The sequence below is a fragment of the Penicillium antarcticum genome, assembly GCF_028974205.1.
Source record: "Penicillium antarcticum strain IBT 31339 chromosome Unknown utg000001l_segment0_segment0, whole genome shotgun sequence".
NCBI classification, from domain to species: domain Eukaryota; kingdom Fungi; phylum Ascomycota; class Eurotiomycetes; order Eurotiales; family Aspergillaceae; genus Penicillium; species Penicillium antarcticum.
This window is the reverse complement of record NW_026695299.1, coordinates 2,467,851-2,489,862: the sequence shown is the minus strand read 5'-3', so window position 1 is coordinate 2,489,862 and position 22,012 is coordinate 2,467,851. Positions and strand designations below refer to the sequence as shown.

The following is a 22,012-nucleotide window of genomic DNA, read 5'->3' as shown; positions in this document are numbered from 1 at the left end:
CATATTCATAGCAGTTGTCCGGAGGGATGCAGTTTGGCCGATCGCAAACAGAGATATAACCACCTCGGAGATTCCAAAGTGTAAACTAAGCAGCTATAAGTAACTAGCAGTGACACATGCCGACCAAGAATGATTGAATGCCTTACCTGAATGAACTCAATAGTTATTGGTTTAATCTGAAATCTGAATCGTGAACGCAGTCCTCTTGTCTTGAGATACTCATCCTTTAGCTTACTAAAAGCGACTGCATCGGATTTCACGTTGGATGTCTCAATCTCTGCCAAGGTCTTGTATATGGCGCCCGTGTTGACACAGAGGGCTAGGAATCTTGCTCGCCCGTCACCGGATTCAAAAATATTACCAGAACTTGCAACAGCATGGTTACCTTTTGTTGTTAAGCTGCCCAGCGGTCTCAGTATCGCTTTGGTGCCTGTTGGTCGGGAGTCTTCAGGCTTATCATGGATTGGAGGGTTTGCTGAGTCACATGGAATATCCGAAGCGTTATTGGTGCTTTCTTGTCCAGGGTTCTGTAAGGAGAAAGCCAATTTATCGAGATTATCTGTATCGCTGCTGAGAAAATCAGCATACAGGTCTACCCCACAATCCTGTTGCCCATCAGCATTAATCTCTTGTCCTTGAAACAGTAACGGTCCTGTTCTTTTGACCAGTATTGCAACACATCACTTACACACTGCCACTCAATTCGATGATGACCGGGTTTCAGCCGTGGCCTCGTAATTGTTCTTAACCAGGAAAGACACCGGGAGATGTAAATTGCCCAACTTCTTTTCTTGTAGGCTGACTGTCCACGCAAATGCTTCTCGCCTCCACTTAAAAGTATGGGAAGATGGATTTCAGCCGAATCCGCCTGCATTGTAGAACCGTTGCATTGATCCTGCGCGTTGCGATCCTCACTGGCCTTCTCAATACAAATTCCAAGCCCCGTTCGGATTGGGTAGCCTCGGACTAAGATTTCGCTGTGGATGCCTGAGTGGGAGTAGAACCCATGACTTGCATTCATCGTTTTGATCCCTTTCTCGAACTCGAATACTAAGGAGCATGACCCCACTACCGTTTTTGTTGATTTTTCTCCGCTTCTGACGCTAAAATCGAAATCCTGAACGCAAGGGTAGCATGCTACCGCGCCTTGATTTGATGATCGCAGAGCCAAAGCTAGCTATCCAATCTGTTCAGCTATCTCAGAAAGTAGATATCTGTCACCGGTGGCGGTAATAGAACATGAGGATGGAGGTAGAATACACGCTGTGAGTTGTGCATTCTTCAGACCATGGATATTGGGTCGAGATGAGCCATGTTCTGGCAGTTGATCTAGAGAGAAATGAGAATCAATATTATATTTGTCCGTCATATAGTTCTGGGCCTTACAAGAACATTCCTGGCCCTTCGGAAGACGAATCAACTCTTGTAACAAGGTAATGATGTACTGCCCAGTTCCAGGCCACGTTTGACCCATGTACTCCACCACAGTTGCAGGTTGTGCATTGTTCCATGAGCCTGTTAAACAAACGACGTTTTCCAGGTCATTTTGAGGAGAGGCCAACCTTTGGTCGTGACTATCTTGGTCGTGGATGAAACGTGCGGGATCCCAATCAAGGTTGAAGGTCATCTTTATCAAGGATTGCTGTCTTCGATGGCTCATTTTGCGTAGCGAGTTGAATGCTCCTAGTCGGGATCGCACCTTCACTCCTATGCCAATCATCAGATCAGGATTTCCAGATTCCAGGCGACCAATTTGGCGTATATTGGAAAGTAGCCAATCCTTATAGGCAATCGATTCCTGGATAAACTTTTCGTACTCTGGCAAATGGGATTCGACCCCCCCCTGGGGCGATGTTAGACATGTTTGGATCTTGGTCAAACTCCTTCATGCTGGATGGCTCAGTATTGATAACCCATTCTAGAACCTCATTCGGGTCCTTCTCAAATGGCCGGCGCTCTGGTAGCTCTTCATCACTCCCTGGCCCCTCGAGAGCTTCCATACCATGACCTTCTAAACTTATATCTTGGAGACCCGTTTTCACGTAATCAATAATTTGCCTAGATGGAAATGTTATCGCGTTGGGTGCTTTTGAACCGATGTTAATGGATACATACTTTCGCTTACGGTGAAGAGTGACGGCCGCTTCCCATTGAAATGGGAATGAAGATTCTCCGTGCAGTTTCCATGTGAATGCCTTCAACAAATGATCCAAAAATTCCGAGGGTATATCTGCGATGTTTGAGACATTGGAGGTGTTTCTTATGTCGATGGCAAGCTGGTCGGCAAAAGCCCGAACATATAGTAGTGGTGGTTCATCATATAACCTTCCTTCTTCCCACTCGGTCAATTGAAGCAGTGGAATCTGGCTCAGTTGTTAGGTTTGATGCTGCGAGGAAAAATTGTCATCCGAGCGACGTTCGGGGCTCGCGGAAATCATCACAGATGTGGTTTGAAAAACGCCATATCCTGGAGTTGGTGCAAAGAGCGGAGATTGATCGGATTGATTTAGGAGTCATATAGCGGGGCATCGTGAGCATAGAATGGGCTACAGCTCATATTTGTGGAGCTGTTAATTCAAGATTTATCAATATTAATCATCATGAACAAAAAAACACTCGAGCTAATCCTTCATTTCGATCTGTTTCCGATAAACCTTACCTGGACAGAGCGACCGCGAAGAGCAGAAGAGGGGAGTAGCACGTGCTGGAAGATGAATGGCACTAAAAAATGAGAGTGCTAGGTCATACGGTATTCACTTGGCTTCGTTGAGTAGTGATGATGCCCTGGGGAGTGCAACGCAGTCAGAAGACCAGCAAAGGGCAGCCCGCTCAACAAAGCCAGCTCGGTTTCACTCCATATTAACGTTTGTCCTGTTTGCATGTGGGTCTGATATTCAACGGTATTACATGGATATGTATGATCGACCTCTATTCCCGATTAAGGGTAAACGTCAGCATCTAATCTTGAGGGCCCACACAAACCTGCGTCTTATTCCCAATAAAATCCAAACAAAAAAAAAAATTTGAGACAATATATATTCAATTGACATGTACGTGGTGATTTCATTGAAAGTAAATTACTGGATTCAATGGTGCTTTCAAGAGTCTGCTGCCAAATTGTTCCTCCAATCAGTAAATTGAGGGCCGCAACTACCGGTGGGTCTCAATAGCCAATTCCATAAAGATAAATACAGTCACGTGTATCACCCAAATACTCGAGTAGACCCAAATCGACCCAAATCAAAACACAATTCATGTGTAAAGTATTGTAAATTTGGAACTGCAACTCCGGTTTTGAATATCGATCAATACCTTAACCCGTTGACTTTTATATTGATGTCCGCTAAATAAATATTCGCACTAGTGCCTTGGCAGTGGGGCCCGAGAAAATAAAAGTTATCTTTAGGGAAGAAGCGGGTTCCAGTTCAACGGGACCCAGAAAAAGTTCAACGGGACCCAGAGAGCAGCTAACTAATCCTGGGTCCCGTTGAACTTTTATCCTTATTTTATGTGATTTATGTATTTATCCACTGCCGTTTACTTGCAAAAGTAGTGCATGTTTGTTTGAAGTTGAAATATTTTTGTAGTTTGTTAACAAAGCAGAAATATATATTTGGGTAAACAAAGCAGGAGCATATTACTATGAAAGCAATATACTCATCCTATATGCTTGTTTTGATTTCCTCTTCACCTTGCTGTTTCTTTTCCCTTTTTCATCTATCTCCCACCTATCTTCCTTCCATCAGGTATGAGTCCGTCTCCTCTATCTCTTGACGTGTTGTTGTATATGTTATGCATATGTTAAGCATCTCTAGCTGATCAACATGGCCAATCTTGGAGTCTTTCCGGGCCTCGGCCTAACCCGAGCCGACTTTGACAACAACTCAGTCTTAAATGTAGTAAACCCCGATCCTCTCACGGGTTACGCTTATAGTATGTTATGACATGATATATCATAACATATGCTAACCATATATAGGCCCTATCCCTAATAACAACCCTGGTTGGAAGCCCGCTGTATATCATACAGCCATAGCAGGTAGTGCTCGCAACTACGACATCAAGACTGCCGATATTATCGCTACTCCACCCCTAAACCTCACCGTGGTTTTGAACAAGGAGAACATTGGCGTGTAAGTTATGAGACAGCGTAACAGCATATACTTGGCAAATACTGATCTTACGCGAAATAGATGCGATATTGTTATGAACCCCCTAGCATAGATATGCGGCATGATATTCCTAGACGGGCTATTAATACGTCTTCATATCCGTCAGGATCATTCCGGAGCTAGTAAGTGTCTATTTATGTCAAATATTATTATATAATATAAGGTCCTGGGTCCCAATGAGGTTCCGGACCTCAACGGGACCCAGGATTAGTCAGAATTTCCTGGGGCCCGTTGAACTTTTTCAGGGTCCCGCTGAGCTGGGTGCCCGGGAAGAAGCTGATTTCGCTATCGACTGTAGTGGTCCATGAATTATCAAATTCTTTTGAGCTAGTAGAATTGACTTGGCTATTTCCACCTTGCCATCCGCTGGGGAACTAAACCTCATATAATCAGCAGAGTATCGTATGATAAAAATATGATGACGATAAGACTGCCTCGTATGATCACGGCCGAAGCGTAGAAATTATACGTAGTCATGACGCATATTGTTCACAATTTGAAAAGTACTTAATCAACATTTGCTATCCATCAACTCATGCATTAGCTAGGAAATTTGGCAAATGGAAAGAGAAATATATGACGATAACCTGTCGTGTTTGATTCAAATTCACAATTCGCGTCCAAACTCACCATCCTTCGACATGACAACCCATTTACACCGACCATATCGCGAGCCGAACCACACTCAGGCATGGCTGATTGGCAGTGGTATCGCGTCCCTCTCAGCAGCAGTGCACTTAATCAATGATGCCAAAGTTCCTGCCGCCAACATCCACATTTTGGATCTACATTCCGGGTCTGGGGGTGGAATGAACCCGTCTGGCGATGCAGAAAATGGCTATTTTCTTCCGTTTGAATGCCATCCGCATTTTTACGGCAGTTGCTTGGAGAAGCTCCTTTCTGCTGTCCCAAGCCAGACCGAAGCTAATAAATCGATTCTGGATGCGATCCGGAGCTCTGGGCAATTCCAACGGCCACCCCCGCAGGACTATGCTCTTGCGAGAGCACTCAAGCAGGGAGAGTCGGGCCCAGAAGCGGTTGATACGAAAGGCATCCACATTGGAGTGAAGAATCGAATGGCTTTGATAAGACTTATGCTGGAGAGTGAGAAGATGCTTGGGTCGCATACCATCAAGGATATGATGGATGAATCTTTTTTCGAGACAACATTCTGGATGCTCTGGGCCACATCGTAAGCGGCATCACCAGTCAAAATACTGGCAATCCCTCTTTTGCTAATATAATAACCAGTTTCTCACTTCAGCCGTGGCATAGTGCTGTTGAGTTTCACAGGCATCTTCGAAAATACCTAGAGGATATTCAGTCCCTCAATAATTTGAAGACTTCGAATCGAACGGAGTACAATCTCTACGAGTCTCTTATAGTGCCCATTACAGCCTATCTAAACAATGAAGGCATCGACTTCCGCTTCAATACCGAAGTGACAAATATCAGAATAAATCGTGAGGAACAGCCACACATAGCCACTGAGATTGAGCTACTCGAAGATGGAACAGAGCACTACGTCAGAATAGAACCTACTGATGTTGTGGTCATCACTTTGGGAGCAACCAGCAGTGGTGCGGCTTTAGGGACAAACAACTCTCCACCTCCAAACTTGTCCTCGGGATGGGAAGATCGGATGCTCTGCGACTGGCGCTTATGGCAGAAACTCTCTCAGGTATCTCCTAACTTCGGAGACCCCACTAACTTTCTATCACAGAGTCTCAGGTCCGCCGTGGAATGCTTTACCACCACTTTCAAGGGCCCCGAATTTATGAAATTATATGAGACGCTTACCCACGATCGGCCAGGGACAGGTGCATTAGTGACACTGACTGAAACCAACTGGTCAATTACACTCAGTATCCCTCACCAACCCGTCTTCCATGGCCAGGCAAACGATGTCAATATTGTCTGTGGTTATGCCTTGAGTCCACTCAATGAGGGAAACTACGTGAAAAAGCCAATGTATGAGTGTTGTGGGGAGGAGATTCTTACAGAGGTTCTCTCCTGGCTCAGATTCCCTATCGAGTCCATTCTACCCAGTTCTAAAACCATTCCATGCGGAATGCCTTTGGGCACTGCTCCATTCCTAACACGTGGCGATAGGAGCCGTCCGCAAGTCATTCCGGATAATACTGGTAACATTGCTTGCGTTGGCCAATTTGTCGAGATTATGGATGACACCACTTTGAACATGGATTATAGTGTGCGCGGGGGACAGATTGCTGTGACTGAGTTAATGGGCTTGCCGGAGAAACCAGAAAAGCTCAAGAAGAGCTTACTCCTCGAGATATTTGATTTGATAATTTGACATGTATTGAGTAAGGCGGAAAGGTTACCTTCTCTCGGGGTCTCTCTTTGTATGTAATTTCTATCAGAAACCTGCCGCGTTTTCACAGTCTGGACGAGTGCTTTTGTTTGCCAAACTTCCTGTGTTCCGGTTTTCAATGCCTTCCAATGGCCAGTATTCATAACATATACTGCCAATTCAACATAACGTGAATATGAGAGTGCGGGAAACATCAGTACCAGATTAAGGATACCGTTAGTTAGAGTCGATAGCTAATATGCCGGACTCGGTCGAAGCTAATTGACCTAACTTTCTTTGTTTCAGAACTAGATCGCGGCATTAGGTTGGGGAACCTTGGACCCCAAAACCTCAATCGTCACAGAAGCTCAATTTTGTATAATTTCGCAACCTTTCAAAACATTGTTATTTAAAGCATGTTCGGTATTACGCCAGCATCATGTTTTTTCTATCCCACCATCGATATTCATCGAAATATAACGTTGGTTCGATACTATGATCTGATGATGGGAATAAAATTCCACTCATTGGAATGTGGCATACGTATATGGGCGGGAGCGATAGTGGATTAGCTCAGTCGGCTGCTATAGTGAACAGAGATATTCGCATAGAAAATACGCTTTGACCAGCTAAGCCCAAGCCTTGTTTGTCTCTTTGATTGAAAGACATAGGCAGCACGGTGAATCTGCTGGGAATCACATCTCTCACAGGTATTGTCTAACTTGCAGATCCATGATGTATTCTATTATTGTTGATAGAGTGGAAATTTCAGTATTGCGTCAAAGGGGAAGAATTTATTAGACGCCTCAAATGCAAGACTTACTCGAATTCGCGAAGAAATGATTAGTTTCTCGAGGAAATGGCTGAGGTTGGAGGACACTTCTCGGGTCCTAGTTATCACTTACATGCTCTTCTTGATACCAAAAGTTGATGGACACAGGTGCCTATCCTAGTTGAGGTCTGTTAATACCCATGCCTTCGTTTTCCCATCACTACTTCTTTTGATGCCACCTCAGATACGCACTAAGAGTGACGGGCTAGGGTCATATTGAATAAAAGTGACTGGCTGGATCCGTTAAAGGAATGTTGGCTGCCGATCATATCCTCCACGGCCTTCTCATTTAAGGCTTTGTGGTACACTGAGAGTTATTACATGCTCATGTTTTGAACGTTGGTTTTGTTCACGATCCGATATTGAGTCAATAGCCACTTAGTATTACCAAAGGTTTCCTGCAACTTTATCCATTAGTATTATAAAGCTACTTGTCTTGCCAGTCCACGCTTTACCATCTTGACTGTGCCACAGTCGAGTGTGCGGTACCAGTGAATCTCCTGGAAACTTGGCCATTCACTATCTGATATTTTGATTTATGGCCACCATTTAAGTTTTAATCTTCGCTTGGCATTTTACTTTTTGGCAAAGTAACTTCTACGATGCTTTACTTACAGGGGCTTTCTCTTGTGAAATATGGTCTGGGTTTCATAGATATATTTCACAGAACAGTACGGTTCATATTCTTCTATCTAAGAGAGATTTAGCATTCTGCATTCGATATATGTACACTTCATCTGTTATGGTGCCGCCAAGCAGTTAGCGCATAAGTGGCTTATGTGGTGTTCTAGCTGTTCCACTCGCTTACACCATACGTCATATAGTGGTGTATCCTGTATATTGCTTTATGAGAGTTCGGGGTGAATGAAATCTCTTATGACTACATCATGCCGTGACTTTGAGCTGTCGTGAGCCCCCTCTTTGACAAATCTCAGGTCTAAACCCACCGGAGTCCGATCTCACGCATCACCCGCCTCTGGAGGAGTCCTGTCGAGATCACATGACACTATTGTCAGGTGATCCAGGACCTGAGGTATCTAGTTACCTAGCTTGGAAAGCAGGACTTCTTCCTCTCTCCATCCTTCTTCATCAATAATATCTATCATTGCTTCCTTTTCACCTGTCAAGAAGTCCTGGATGATTATTCTGCGCCACAGTGGACTATGAGGCGAAACTTTCATTACGAGCAACTTCATATGATGTCGTTATCGTGCAGAAACTTCATATGAAGTATTGCCTAATCAGCTGTTGAGTTCCACCAGGAAGACGTGGGTGCCATTAGAGTAACACCAAGAAGTCAATATCTAATTCACCCGAGCCGGAGACTTTTAAAGCCTTATCATGCGTCTGCTGGTTATAAGAACGATACAATAAGCTCCATTCGGCTTCTTATTTACCAACTGTTTCTCAACTATGGCAACCAGGCTCGGCATATTCCCAGCCCCTGGAGGCCTTGGAGGCAGTACCCTAAGACAACTTCTCGAACAAGTCCCACCTAATGATGTGGTGCTCGTCGCTCGCAGCCCAGAGAAACTCTGCAAAGAGAAAGCCGTTGGTGATATTATTCGCACGGCCTATTACGGCAATACCCCGACACTGGACCAATTGTTTGATGGAATTTCGTCTCTGAACTTGATTTAGTATGCTAGTATTCAAAATGAGTATCGATTCAAGGTGGCTGTATCACCCCTGCTACAACCTGGTGGCGCCTAGGAGCTAAACTGGTTCTATAAGTATATGAAGCCGCGATTGATGCGGCTAGTAAGAGTGGCGTGAAGCATATAGTCTATTCTATTCATCTCTTTCGTTTGCTGGTGATGGAGATATCGAAGGCCCAATTTTTGCTTGCTCACCTTGCGACGGAGAAGTAATTGGCTCAGCTACACGACCAGAACCCACAGTTCACGTACACTGTCGTTCGCCAAGGTTCATATTTAGAGTCGTTTTCATTTTATGCTACCTTATTTGATCTCAATAGCTTCTTCTAACGAGATATGAATCCCTCACGATGGGCTGGGCCCTGGCATTGCTTGGGCTAAGCAAGATGAGTTAGTGGAAGTAACTGCAAAAGTTATTGCACAACACGCCGAAGACCCCGCTGCTTTTTCCTTTTTAAACAACACCGTACTTTTCTCGGGCCCTCATGCTTTGTCTCACAATGAAACAGCAGATGTATTCAGCTGCGTGCTCAACAAGCCAATCAGGGTCTGCCAGGTACATGTGGCCGAGTACGTCAAATAACCATAGGTCCAGACTGGTCTCACATATGGTGGTGGCAACTGGAAGCCTCTCTGGGCGACTGCTTTTGCTGGGATCCACGATGGCGAGCATGTAGCATTTACCTCAAATCTGGCTCAGACATTTGGCCGCGAGCCTGAGCAGCTTGAAACAACTATCAGGAACATGCTTTCGACTTAAGAGGGCGTGTAAGGGTTACCTAAAATTGAAGCCATGTATTTTAGAATGGAGAGGACTTTGTTGGAACTGATATTACGCGAAAGGGGTCTTAATTATTCCTTAACCAACATGGTCATCACATAAACATGGTCATCACATATCTTTATAGAAAAGTTGAGTGACTACAACCCTACATAACCTTAGCACTCGACCACAAAATGTGGAAAGAACGGCTTGCCATCTATTCTGGCTAAGCAAGAGAAAGTACCCAACAACAACCATAGAAAGCCACCGAAACCATCCAAACGAAATCCAATAAGCCCCAGAGCCTCATTTTATTACGTTGCTCTTTGTAGCAGGCTTGATGTCCTATTTCAAAGAACTTGTGTGGATACTGAGCAACTAATTATCATCCTTCTCCCACCTTGTCTCATATTTGGAATTAAAGTCCGCAACGTGTATAAAGTTTAAGTGGCTTTTCAGTTCTGTGTTTTTAGATTCGAGCTTCGCCATCAAATTTGCAAGGGTGATATTAGGATTATAACTTCTGAAGTATTGAGCCTTATCGCTCTCGCGACTCGCATGGTGCAAATAATCTGTGACCCAGCCTGTCCCCACTTTTTCTCCCATAGTTAAATGCAAAACCCTAATTTAAATCGACTCCATCCTACCCTCGTGGGATAGGCAGCGAGATTAGGAGGCAGCCACGCCCGGGCTTGGACAGTCACCAACACATCCAGACGAGGCCGTGGGAGCAAGGTTGGCGATACACTTTTCATGAGCGTTTGATTCATCTACTGAACTGTCACACATAGCAAAGAGAACTATCCTAACGAGGAAGTTAGCACAATGTATAAGCAAAGGCGTAAAGGGGCCATGGAAGTCGAGATCATACTCCTCCTTCAGGTCTGGGGATATATATCTAATAACCATGAGTACAAATTAAATCATTTTAATCCATCATTTGGAGCTCAGATGGAAACATACAAGCCATCTCTGCATCCATGAAATTTTCCCCTTTCCTTCCAAAACTGATCGTAATACGACTTCCAATCATTGGAACCAGGAGGATGCTTGTTGAGCCACTTTGGACATCGTACTGGTCGTTGTGATAATACAATTTTATTGTCATCATTGCCCGGCCAGGGTTCACAGAATTCAATACAGGGTAGGGAACTGGCAGGCGCACTCTTTGGACCTGAGTTTGAGATTTTCGAGTCAAAGTAGCGGGCCAAGACACCAACCTCAGCGAGGTTCTTGGAAAGCCAATCCGACTTGACATTAATAGCGAGTGTCAATCCCACGAGGTGGTTTCTGGTTAACCACGTGCTAACTAGACCTGCACAGTCAGATGATAGCTGATTAGCTGGCACAAACTTCCCCTGACCCGTAACTATACAGCGCATCACATTCTTGTAAACGCTTGATCTGGCAGGGAACCCGGAAACGATTAGAGTGTTTTTGAGCACAGCCTGGTACGAAGACTCTGAAGGATGGACATGTTGATAGATGTTCTCAGCTCGAGCCGCAAGGTCTGTAGCAGTTTTGACACCGTTCTGCTGCACGCCCCACATTCCATTGAGCCAGGACTTGGCAAGACCTAGGCGAAATATCCCTTGGCTTAAGGACCGTCTAGTGACAATTGCGGCAGCCCACGCGGCCGGGGCTATCTTCGAATCATATCCATTCCATACTGTGAGAGCGGATGGTAGAGATGTGGTTGACCATTTATTGCCGCTTGCCGTGCGGGTGTTTGGAACAGTCCACTTCTTAATCCATTGGATCGCTTCTACCTCTGGAGGACGATACTGGCTGACGTCCGTGATAGATCGTTTGACGTTTGATCCCTCTGCACAATCCTCCCCAAGCGCAAGGCTTTCATTGCCACAACCTGAGAGCTGATCCTAGAAAGTATCAGTATAAGTGGAGCACTAATAAAAAATTTGAACCGACGAACCGTCGAAGGCCGGCCTCCCAGATTCATAGCCGAGACCTGGGTAATCATGGCTCCGATGAGAAGGAGGACTAACGACTGCATATTGCCTCGGAACTGCATTTTGAATGTTGAGCGACTTAAGTTATTGAGAGACTCGAAGTGAACATTTAACTCTTCATAGATCTTAATCCTTATTCTTATAGTAAACACCTCGCTCCTTCCGGCCACCTGGGCTCGAGCCTGGACCGACAAAGAGTATAAATTGGTAAGAAGACTGTTGTGTGTACGCTACGATGACTGGTCGGTTCTCAGCTATGTTGGACGTCAGTTGAGCTATGTGGTTGAAAAAATTGCTCGGGAGCCGCACGGGAGCCGCAGATCAAATGGTGGGGTGGGGCAGCTCAAGGGTTTGACCTACCCGCCAATCAGATGCAGAATAGTTGCAAGCCACACATGTTAGAGGATGCACGTTGACTTGCTAGTTCACTGCTCAGATGATACATAGATCTCCACAAACCCAGATTGACCAGAACCAGTCGCCATGGCGCCATGGCGGAAATACGACATAACGCAAAGAACTATGATCATCCTTAGTGGTTTGACGTGATTTAGCAGATGGTCACATTGTCCGAAAACTGTGTGGGGCCCACATCTGTCATTCTGCGCTTAAAATTTCTGGCCTAGCTCGAAGTTATATGTCCCTTTTATAGGCCGATACCTCGACAAAAGTCATGCCATTTGATGCGGCTACTCAACGCCGCTGGTTTTTCTTTCACATTAAGCACATTCAGGATGTTTAAATGTTGTCAAAATAATGAAGAGTTTTATGCTCATCAAGGCTTTAGAGTCTAGAATTCCAATTGGTCAAGTAGGATTCGACTGCTATTGGCACTGCGAGGTTGATCACCCCACAATCAGGTTATACTCGTTTTGCTGTCTGTATAGTAAGCTGTGGTGAGCAACTAAGGCAGCCCACAGGAAATATCTCGCTCCACTTATTATCGTGTCAGTAAAACAGACATCAAATCAGGAGAAATATGAGGTAATCTTTAATCATCTTCTATAGAAGAATTATTCCTTTTTTTTCCTTTTGAGTCAGAAAGTCACAGGCCAATAATGCGTGATCTGCAAGCAGGACCGCGCGCCCAAGCGGACATCCCAAGATGTACATACTGCCCCGGTTGACCTCTCCTCCCTCCCCCTCCCCGTTCCATAGAGTCGGTCAAAGACCACGCGAGGGTCCTTCGAGAGGTTATGCGTTACGACCTGTGAAACCACATGGCGTGCAGACATGTCCCGGCCCAGTAGAACCCAGCAGTAGTCTGATCGATGCCTGGTCGATCAAATAATAGGCGAAGGAGGCGGTGGCAATCAAGGCAAGCATACGGTGAGCCTTAAGGTTGAGTTGCGGCCAACGTTGAAAGTACGCAGCGAGCGTCCAAGGCAGGATCGATACGAGACTACACGCAGCCTGTTTGGCATTAGCTATTTTCTCCGATCCCTCGTCTTAAAGACGCTATGAGCCTTGTGTACATGCAAGCCATTCTTCAACGTATGACAGTGGCCATCTCCGTAGTTTCTTGCACACTTGCCTCTATGTTCAGGTGACGAACGTCGTTATACAAATTTTGATGAAAATTCCTTGATTAAATTGCAAGTCAAAGAATCAGACGAAACAAAAAAGCAAACTATCCCGCCTAAGGTAAGACATAACATGCATACTCAGTCATTTAGAACAAAGCAGGCCACATAGGCATCCACTGCGGGTCCATCATGATAATGGGGGAAAACCACCTAAGAGGTGGGGAAAATCCCCCCTATTTCATCAAAGATACCTGTGCTACTATGGGGTTCACTTTGGCGTTGGTGATGATGTCCATGTTGACGTTCGCGTTCTTGTTCGAGTTGAAGTTGAACTTGATGTTGAAGTCGATGTTGAAGTCGGCGTTGAAGTCGGCGATGAAATTGGCGTGGGCCATGGACCGAAAATGATTTCTAGGCTCACCCCCTGGATGGCACCCTCTGACGGCTGCCAAGAGTCGGTCCATCCCCCGCCACCATGTCCACTTGCATAGCAACTTGTCATAATATCATCCCATGCTGTCAGACACTGCGTTTGATTCTGGAAGTTACCGATCTTCCCAGCATAGGCAACCGTGGGTGCCGTCGGATATTTCCACCAGTCACCTGGTGGAGTTGTCGTTGTAAAAATATTGCTGCACCACTGAGGTCCCCAATTGTACAGAGTGTCATAATCCGCACGGGTGATGGGGTAGTCACGATTCCAACACTCTGCGGCGCTTGAGAGAGATACCAGGCTCGTGAGTGAGAGAACAGTTGCGAGTTTAAACAACATATTGTATTCAAAACTTGCGCATGGTTAAATATCAAGCCGTCTAAGTGACTTTTGGATGGACTCACAAGTTTTCGTAGTCGCTACTAAGAATTGCAAGAGCACGGCTGGCTGAAATGAGTTCAGGAAGTCTTAAAAACGTCTGTCTGGGTCTCTACGGGTGCGATATCAGCCTGCATTTATACCAGAGGGTAGAGGATTTCATTATGAATCTGCTTGAATTCTTGCTAACAGGAGCCAGGAAAGGCAACCGGCATTTCTAACCGATGCTGTGCGTTTGAATTCCACAGTTCAATGGAATGGGATATGTAAGGGACCACAGTAAAACGCGCTGTGGGATTGAAATCTAACAATCAATAATGACGCCTGACCATCGCCTGCTAATGCGCAGTGACTATTGACGCGACCATGTAACACAGCCAACAGCTCCCTAGAATATCTAATAAATGTTCGTCCAAATTAAGGTACTGTGCAATAGCTTGGACACTATTGTATGACTCTGGACCAATTGGCATGAGTTGGAAGGCTATTCGATTGGACTTCGTTTTATCTAAGTGAGTTCACATTGTTCAAAACTAGCCCTATCAAACGTGCGATAACTTCTCAATGTTCTCGACATAGCTGACGGTTAGATAAATTTTGCTTTAGTAGGATTTTCAAATGCTTTATTTGGAATGTATCAATTGAGGGTGTCAGCAATATTTCAAGCGCGCCATGAGCAAAAAGGCAGAGGTGATTGGTGTAGCTAAATATTTGACCCACCGCAGTACATTCCGTGGCTGTTGAATAGCATACGACCTGGGGTAGCAAATTATATCCTTTTGGCTTTAGTTTAAGAAATTTTGGCTTGCGCCTAAGTATGGTTGCCAGCTAACGGCAAATTTACCAGCCAATCGGTATCTTGCCCGATGCAGAATTGTGAGATTCGGCTTATTCTTTTATCCCTCGTGTGATATGTACAAGGCGTACATTTTTCCAACATCTCTATCCGTACAACCAGTTATGGATACCTACCTATCCTAACAAGTGCGCTCTGGATTCTAAGTAATGGACGCAACAATTTCAGTATCAATAATAAGAGCCAATTAATTAATTCGCTAGGGATAGAGGACGTATCTATAGACTTCTCGATCATCCCATCACGTACGTGCTCTTGATTAAGGAATGTTGGCGAACTGCCGTAGGGTAACTAGGACATTTGAATTTCGGCCGAATTTCTCCCTGCACTGTGATCCTTGCATAAAGCACGGACCGGCTGGGTCCGCTCTCCATCTTCCAATGAATTGCTTAGTTCGTTCCGCTATTATTAAATGCCTATGGTCGCCAGTTCTCGGATCTCTGACTTCAGCATGACCATGACCGTCCAGCTAACCTTGGTGAACTTATTACTAACGTCAGGGTAAGATCCCCGAGAAAAGAGATTGTGGGGAAAAGGATTCTGGGATACGAAATTACACCACGACTTTTGCAAACATGATATAATAAAAGATCTAGACTTCCAGTGATTAGGCTACATTTGTTGTGTACTTCATCTGTCTTCAATCCGTTTTTGTAATGTCGCACAATTGTCTGGTTTGTCTGATGTTCTCTTTGGGCTAGATATTCTTGACCACGTCACCTATTCTGATGGAATACTTTTGTATACGAGACTTTGGACTGAAATTGGAAGGACAACCCACATTTAACAATTGTTTGTGTCAATGACTTTCATTTGTCATTACATTGAGTGGCAAGACAAAAATTAGACTTGAAGCCGGATTTAACTAACGATTCAATCAGCATGTTCAATCTAGACCATCACCGCTCTTTTAAAGAAAAATAAAAGGCTGAGCATCCGCCTATTACATCCTGTTTTTTAACAGAGGAAAAGTCAATCTCAGTCGGGGCACATCATTGCAACAATTTCTGTAAGTTGGATGGTTTTCATACTACCCGTCGAAATCACAATCTCATTGCACATAGGCCCGTATCTAATCCCAACACCTAATTGCCCGGACAACCGGACATATAGTAATGGTCACCATGAACTTCTTACTAATCTCCCTGTTCTTTTCCGCTTTCGCGTGGGCTGGATATTCAGGTAACAGTGGCCCAGCGGGATGGTCGCAACATGGGAAATGGTCTCATCATGGAAGACCTTGTCCTCCAGAGGGTCAGTGCTCACCTACGGGCTATGTCTGCAATGAGTCGATCCATCCAGGTATAATCTGTTGCGCTGGCCTAGATTGTTCTTCAACTGGCCCACCCGGGTCTAATGGAACAGTGCGTGATGACTCTATCTAGCTAGAGGAAAAAAGCTAACTAATCAAAATAGTGTGTGCCTCCTCCACCACAGTGCTCAGCCAAGGGCGATGTCTGCAATGAATCCATCTTTCCAGGGATTCTCTGTTGCGCTGGGCTAGAGTGCTCGTCGAATGGCCCTCCGGGATCGAATGGAACCGTGCGTGATGACTCGATCTAACAAAATCAAGCTAACTCATAACACCAAAAACAGTGCGTGTCTCCTCCACCGCAGTGCTCAGCCAAGGGCGAGGTCTGCAATGAATCCATCCATCCAGGGATTCTCTGCTGCGATGGCCTAGATTGTTCTTCAACTGGCCCACCCGGGTCTAATGGAACAGTGCGTGATGACTTAATCTAGCTAGAAGGAAAAAGAAGAAAAAAGCTAACTCATCAAAATAGTGTGTGTCTCCTCCACCGCAGTGCTCAGCCAAGGGCGAGGTCTGCAATGAATCCATCCATCCAGGGATTCTCTGCTGCGCTGGTTTAGAGTGCTCTTCGAATGGCCCTCCTGGGTCTAACGGAAAGGTACGTGAAGTTTTCAGAGAATTAATAGAATATGCTAACAGTTGTCTTACGAATAGTGTATCTCTAGTGACTAATAAGCGGATCTTCCTCAGTCTCAATATCCTAGAGAATGCCTTATCTGGCCTGTCGACACAAGGCACTGTTTTTATTAATCAAAGTGTTATCTACATGATGGCGGAACCAAATACTGCCTCATACAGTATGGCTGAAGAGAGAAGTCAGGTCGTTTGGTCATTGATACGGGTTTTTTCCCCTCAGAAGGGTTTTTCCCGTGCTGTTCTTGTTCTTTTAAATGAAACAGATCGTGTATAACTCATTGCAAAGATTTGTCCGTTTCCATGCAGTATTTGTAGAAGAGAATTAGTCTCAAGAATTTGTAGCTTTAATGCTCTCTCGAAGGTTGTTCCTGCTCAACGCACACAGAACCTGGCTCTTGATCCTTGGTTGCTATATTTCAGATGGTTGTCCTGGATAACGCTTAGTTTAATATTGAAGGCTTCCCAACAGGGTCTAGGCTTTTGATTATTCTAACTTAAAAATAGGCAATCACCACCCTATTTTTCAGAGTATATCATAGTGTCTATACCACCAGGAGAGATTCTAGTAAAGGCAACATTAGTTGGCTGCAAATACACAGGAAAGAAATAAGGTTCAGCAGCGTGAAGCTAGGGATGTGAAAGATTGGTTCTAGCGAGACTAAAGGGTACCTGGCACAACAGGCCAACCGCGGGTACAATCCAGCATGACTGTCGGCCACAAAGTCTCCAAACCAATATTTATATGCACGGGTTGATTTTGATGACTTTTTCTACTGCAAGTATAGCAAAGACACAGCACATCATCAACGCATGATGTTTTTTTAGCTGAATTTTTAACTCTCTGCTTTTTTATTGAGAGTACTTGAGTGCGGGCCCCATACCGTGATCATCCTTCCACTCTGGAATGCAAATTCGGCCTACGGTGAATATGAGAAATAGAGATGGTCTTCCGCAAGAGCACGAACCGCCATTCAAGATGCCGATGGAGCTATTGAACACGGTTCTAGACATCCAATAAACACTGCGCCTCTCTCACTGACACCGACATTGTTCGACTAGCCTTTCTAGAACAAATTTAGTCTGGCAAATTCAATCGAATTTACATTACCAGCGTTCATTCACCACGTTCGCCCCCATTCAGTACAGTCCATTAACAATACTGCCATTGACAAAGCTAGAATCTGAAGGTGGCAGACTCAGGAGTTTAAGAATCGAGACTATGGACAGTCCATCTCATTCTCCGCTAAGCTTCACGTTCCATTCATATTACCTAGAGACCCGCGCTTCTTTCTAGTTCAACAATCTCAACTTCCACACTATCTTGGCATATAGGGCTCAAAAGGCTGTATTGAGGTTCCGATCCATCCCGTAATTTCATGGTCAAACATGAAATACCCGGACAGTGGTGGGGTCTGCAACAGTCAGAACACTTTTCGGCACCATTTGTAATGCCGTGAGTTACAGCTTTTGTTCAACTTGGATATTTCTTCGAATGCCTTGACATGAAACATCTCAATAGCAACAACTTTATCCGCCTTAGAGCGCTGGATCTTATTGGGTGGGTTCAAAAGCAATTTCCAAGTGTGTATCATAAGTGATGTGAAAATGCCGGCCAGACGCAAGGCTAGATTGGCTATATCTATGTCAAATGCCGAATCAGTCTAAATATCAATTTGCTTACTTCTTCCAAGTCCCCTATCGATATTATGAAGGCGGTGTGGACTAGAACGGATAGGGATATTAATAGCTTCACCCAATACGTCCAATATCTTTGGCAACAACATCGGCTTTAACGCTACAAATACCTATCGGTAATATTCCACCACTTCTTTTGGCTTTCAATTCTCAAAATCCGGGGTTTCATATACGGATCTCCTCACACTAAAAAGCTTCCTGTAGGTATAGTATCATAGATTGCAAATAATGCATTAAGACCTCGGCACCGAATAGTGGCGATTCTTTAAGCCGGTATGCCATGGTTAACAGAAAGCTTTGGTCGCAGTTCCAGATCTCCTTTGATTTGCATCCCGATTTCACCGGCCTGTATACCTTCAAAGACATGACAAATCAGTGCACGAGGCTTGGCACACCAGTACTTTCCTGATGGGGGTGCATAGATAGAATAGATGATCGGTGCTCTATTGTTCGAGTCAAGCTGCTACAGTGAAATAACAGTAAGCCATACCAGTATAGAATAATGTGCTATTTTTATGCAAATATCCCACGAAGTTTGGAGCAAATGGCTCAGCCTGCTGGCCTCAGGCTGTACTTGAAGCACCGTGATAATACTAACATCCATTCGAAAAGACTTTGGTCACGTGTGTGGATCAGTGATTCCTCAGTACTAGGGTCATTGACACGGCCTTAGCGATGTACACTGCCAGCTCTTTGTCTGCTGATTCCCCTCTTCTGCTCCGAGTACCGGCGCTCAATTCCGTAGTCCCGCAGACGCTCCTCTCCGGGGAATTTCGGTGATCCGCCGAGACTGGCTAGAACGGCTTTATTGTCGGCCGTCATATCGTCCAGTACACCTATTTCATCCCCAGAAAACCATTTAGGAATGATCCACACCCGAAATGGTATTAGAGCGATGATCAACACAGGGAAACCTGGTTAATGAAAAATTGTTAGTCGCTTTTGTGAAGCTGAACAGGAGAAAAGATGATACCAATAGCAGCGATTGTCTCGGAGATGGCGACGCAGGCTGCAACCCCAATGAGCTGGCACGCAATCCACAGTAGGATCTTGCGGTTCTGCACTTTCAGAAGAGGTTCGTCACGTTGCACAAAACGGTCCTCCCGAATGAGGTAAACCGCTTTTTGCATGATGCCGCTAGATCCAATAGAGCCCCATCCCACAATGAAAAAAACTCCTGCGAATACCGCAGCAGGCATAGTATGGAGAACGATTAGGAGGGGGCCCGTCATAGTGCCAATAATAGCCAGCCCCATGACGAAATGCGATATGCGTTGTTCTACCACTGCAGTTGCCTTGACTATCGAACGGCGGATCTCGGCCCCCTCTCCTTCCTCAGTTGACACAATGTGGAGATCCGTTTCATAGATGGTCAATGAATCTGTGTGTACGGGTGCCTAGCACGGGTTATTAATACCTTGAAAACAAGATTGAAAACTCAATTTGGCTTTCATACCTGCGGTACCAATCCGTTAGGAAAAGGAATACCAATAATGCCCGAAATAAAGGTGGTGCATCCGAGAAGGAAAAAGTCCCAATGGAATCCAGCAGGCTTCTTCAATGGAAATTGCCGCGCTTGTGCCGTCAGGCTACTGACGTTCTAGCTATAAGTTAGCACCGTAGCTCGAAGTGAGACTCCATTCCCCGGATAGGGTCTCATACATGATCATAGTAGAAGAGCAGCATGACCAGAAATCCAAACGGCAGCGCCACAAAAATCCATTTGGCGTCCAGTTCCCAAAAGTGAATCAGCCAGCCTCGCGGCTGTGTCGGGAAAAAGGCTTTGCTGATAGGGACACGGGATATATCTGCTGCTTTGAGCGGACCAGGGATGTGCGAAAACCCCACCCAGAAAATTGTCCCTACCTAATGAGAAGAAAAAAAGAGGAAAGAGCGTTAACGATTCCGAACAGTAGCCGGGCGTATTTAGACTCCACATACCACGTATGCATAATCCGCCAGCAAACCCCGGAAAGCAGGTCTCCAGATGGTACTCGATCCAATAGTCTCCAGGCTGTAGATTGTCAAGAAATAGAGTATTGCGATCATGCAACTCATAAAGCCAGCGGTATAACTGTTGCTAGTGAACTCGCTGATTAGTTCCTGCACACCCTTGCCTAGACTCCCGGTTAGTTATCGTTCTTCTTGACGTTGAGGTAGATTTAAGCAAGCAAAACTAACTAATATAAATCGTTCCGACATAGAAGCCGAATGCTTCACTCGAGAAATCCGTGACGTAGCGCATGTAGTCGCATATGTTGCACAAAGCAACAATCCAGTGGAATATGGCGCCCCAGATACCCACCCAACACATAAATTGGGGGTAGATAGAGGGCTCATAGATCTTGATAATGTCATATATGGTGTAGTTGAACAGAGAGATCAACCCCGTGATACCGACGATGGTTAGAGGCTGCACTGCAAGGATGCTGAATACCATCGCTGCCAGGGCGGATGAGAAGAGCGCTTCGTTAATACCATAAAATTGCCCAGTTCTTCGGTACATATCCAGTGTATACGCTATAGCCGGGAGAATACTAGAGAACATGTATTAGCCTTGAGTTTGGTCCCGGGTTATAGTAACCCACTTCACAAAGTACATGCGAATGATACTGGCGACAGTTCTATACGTCCACGCATCGCGGATATCACTCCAGTAATAGGGAAGACGCCTCCGGACATCGTGATACATCCCCCTTCCGATGCGAAGGATACGTACGCTCTTCCACCCCGTGAGGTTGTCGTAAGTATAGGACTCAGCTGAATTAACTTTTGGCAGAGCTGAAGGCGCCTCAGGATGCTCGGATGTCGACATTGTAGACAGCTGCTCACGGATGCTCTGAAAAAGAGGGTGGAAGAAAGGGAAGGACGGTGGCAATGAGTAGGGGGGACGGCGATATAATAAATAGATTCCAGCAGGAGCAGTGTGCTAGTTGTTAATCTAATGGCCCCAACCAAACATGCCCTAACCAAATCCATCCGAGTCTTAGGTTTTAAAACTTGCGTCACGCCTACCTAACATTCCAAGCCCTTTTGCTAGATAGATATCTCTCCTATCTATATAGGCCAACACCGCTCGATGTATCCTCCAATTTAGCTCGCTGGCCAGTACTTCATTTGATCTTTTTGGCCTTCGCGACAGCAAACACATATCCGTTTCCTATGAAGGAGCCGAAACAAAAGCCCATCATCACGTCACCGTGAGGTCGTGCCAAGCCTGGATTCTTTTGGAATCGGCTGAGTCATCTCATTCTGCCCGGGCAGAATTTGTGGGCACGGGACGGGGCAACTGTAACTGATCCCGTTAGGTAACGACCAGTCGCGACTCACTGACGATGCATCCGATCGTGCACCACCCGGTCGTGACAAAGTTATCGTAATTATTCGAGAATGTAGATTTCACTATTCGTCAAGCCTCAACACTGGCCTCTTTCGGCCTACATGATGGTATCTGCCTGCGTATCGAC

At 45.3% G+C, this 22,012-nt stretch overlaps 8 protein-coding genes across 8 annotated transcripts; 4 read left to right on the top strand and 4 right to left on the bottom strand.

Moving 5' to 3' along the window:
- Positions 1 to 1,416: 1,416 nt before the first annotated feature.
- N7508_000937 (uncharacterized protein) lies at positions 1,417 to 2,151 on the bottom strand (the record flags this gene model as incomplete). The annotated part of the gene is given in 4 exon segments (XM_058459022.1): positions 1,417 to 1,515; positions 1,529 to 1,798; positions 1,818 to 2,058; positions 2,126 to 2,151. 4 exon segments carry the CDS (start codon positions 2,149 to 2,151, stop codon positions 1,417 to 1,419), a joined length of 636 nt encoding a protein of 211 aa, XP_058325244.1.
- Positions 2,152 to 3,824: 1,673 nt separating this feature from the next.
- Positions 3,825 to 4,224, top strand: N7508_000936 (uncharacterized protein; the record flags this gene model as incomplete). The annotated part of the gene is made up of 3 exons (XM_058459021.1): positions 3,825 to 3,933; positions 3,980 to 4,133; positions 4,194 to 4,224. The coding sequence occupies 3 exons, from the start codon at positions 3,825 to 3,827 to the stop codon at positions 4,222 to 4,224; spliced, it is 294 nt and encodes a 97-aa protein (XP_058325243.1).
- A 589-nt stretch (positions 4,225 to 4,813) lies between these two features.
- On the top strand, positions 4,814 to 6,489 carry N7508_000935 (oleate hydratase; the record flags this gene model as incomplete). Its single annotated transcript, XM_058459020.1, has 2 exons — positions 4,814 to 5,364; positions 5,424 to 6,489. 2 exons carry the CDS (start codon positions 4,814 to 4,816, stop codon positions 6,487 to 6,489), a joined length of 1,617 nt encoding a protein of 538 aa, XP_058325242.1.
- A 2,242-nt stretch (positions 6,490 to 8,731) lies between these two features.
- N7508_000934 (uncharacterized protein) lies at positions 8,732 to 8,959 on the top strand (the record flags this gene model as incomplete). Its single annotated transcript, XM_058459019.1, has 1 exon — positions 8,732 to 8,959. The coding sequence occupies one exon, from the start codon at positions 8,732 to 8,734 to the stop codon at positions 8,957 to 8,959; it is 228 nt and encodes a 75-aa protein (XP_058325241.1).
- A 1,086-nt stretch (positions 8,960 to 10,045) lies between these two features.
- Positions 10,046 to 11,771, bottom strand: N7508_000933 (uncharacterized protein; the record flags this gene model as incomplete). Its single annotated transcript, XM_058459018.1, has 3 exons — positions 10,046 to 10,084; positions 10,960 to 11,613; positions 11,673 to 11,771. 3 exons carry the CDS (start codon positions 11,769 to 11,771, stop codon positions 10,046 to 10,048), a joined length of 792 nt encoding a protein of 263 aa, XP_058325240.1.
- A 1,132-nt stretch (positions 11,772 to 12,903) lies between these two features.
- Positions 12,904 to 13,630, bottom strand: N7508_000932 (uncharacterized protein; the record flags this gene model as incomplete). The annotated part of the gene is made up of 2 exons (XM_058459017.1): positions 12,904 to 13,122; positions 13,487 to 13,630. 2 exons carry the CDS (start codon positions 13,628 to 13,630, stop codon positions 12,904 to 12,906), a joined length of 363 nt encoding a protein of 120 aa, XP_058325239.1.
- A 2,484-nt stretch (positions 13,631 to 16,114) lies between these two features.
- Positions 16,115 to 16,868, top strand: N7508_000931 (uncharacterized protein; the record flags this gene model as incomplete). The annotated part of the gene is made up of 5 exons (XM_058459016.1): positions 16,115 to 16,156; positions 16,319 to 16,444; positions 16,499 to 16,624; positions 16,687 to 16,812; positions 16,854 to 16,868. 5 exons carry the CDS (start codon positions 16,115 to 16,117, stop codon positions 16,866 to 16,868), a joined length of 435 nt encoding a protein of 144 aa, XP_058325238.1.
- A 2,346-nt stretch (positions 16,869 to 19,214) lies between these two features.
- Positions 19,215 to 21,360, bottom strand: N7508_000930 (anion exchange family protein; the record flags this gene model as incomplete). The annotated part of the gene is made up of 7 exons (XM_058459015.1): positions 19,215 to 19,459; positions 19,519 to 19,942; positions 20,002 to 20,145; positions 20,208 to 20,411; positions 20,487 to 20,662; positions 20,727 to 21,082; positions 21,134 to 21,360. 7 exons carry the CDS (start codon positions 21,358 to 21,360, stop codon positions 19,215 to 19,217), a joined length of 1,776 nt encoding a protein of 591 aa, XP_058325237.1.
- Positions 21,361 to 22,012: the final 652 nt, after the last annotated feature.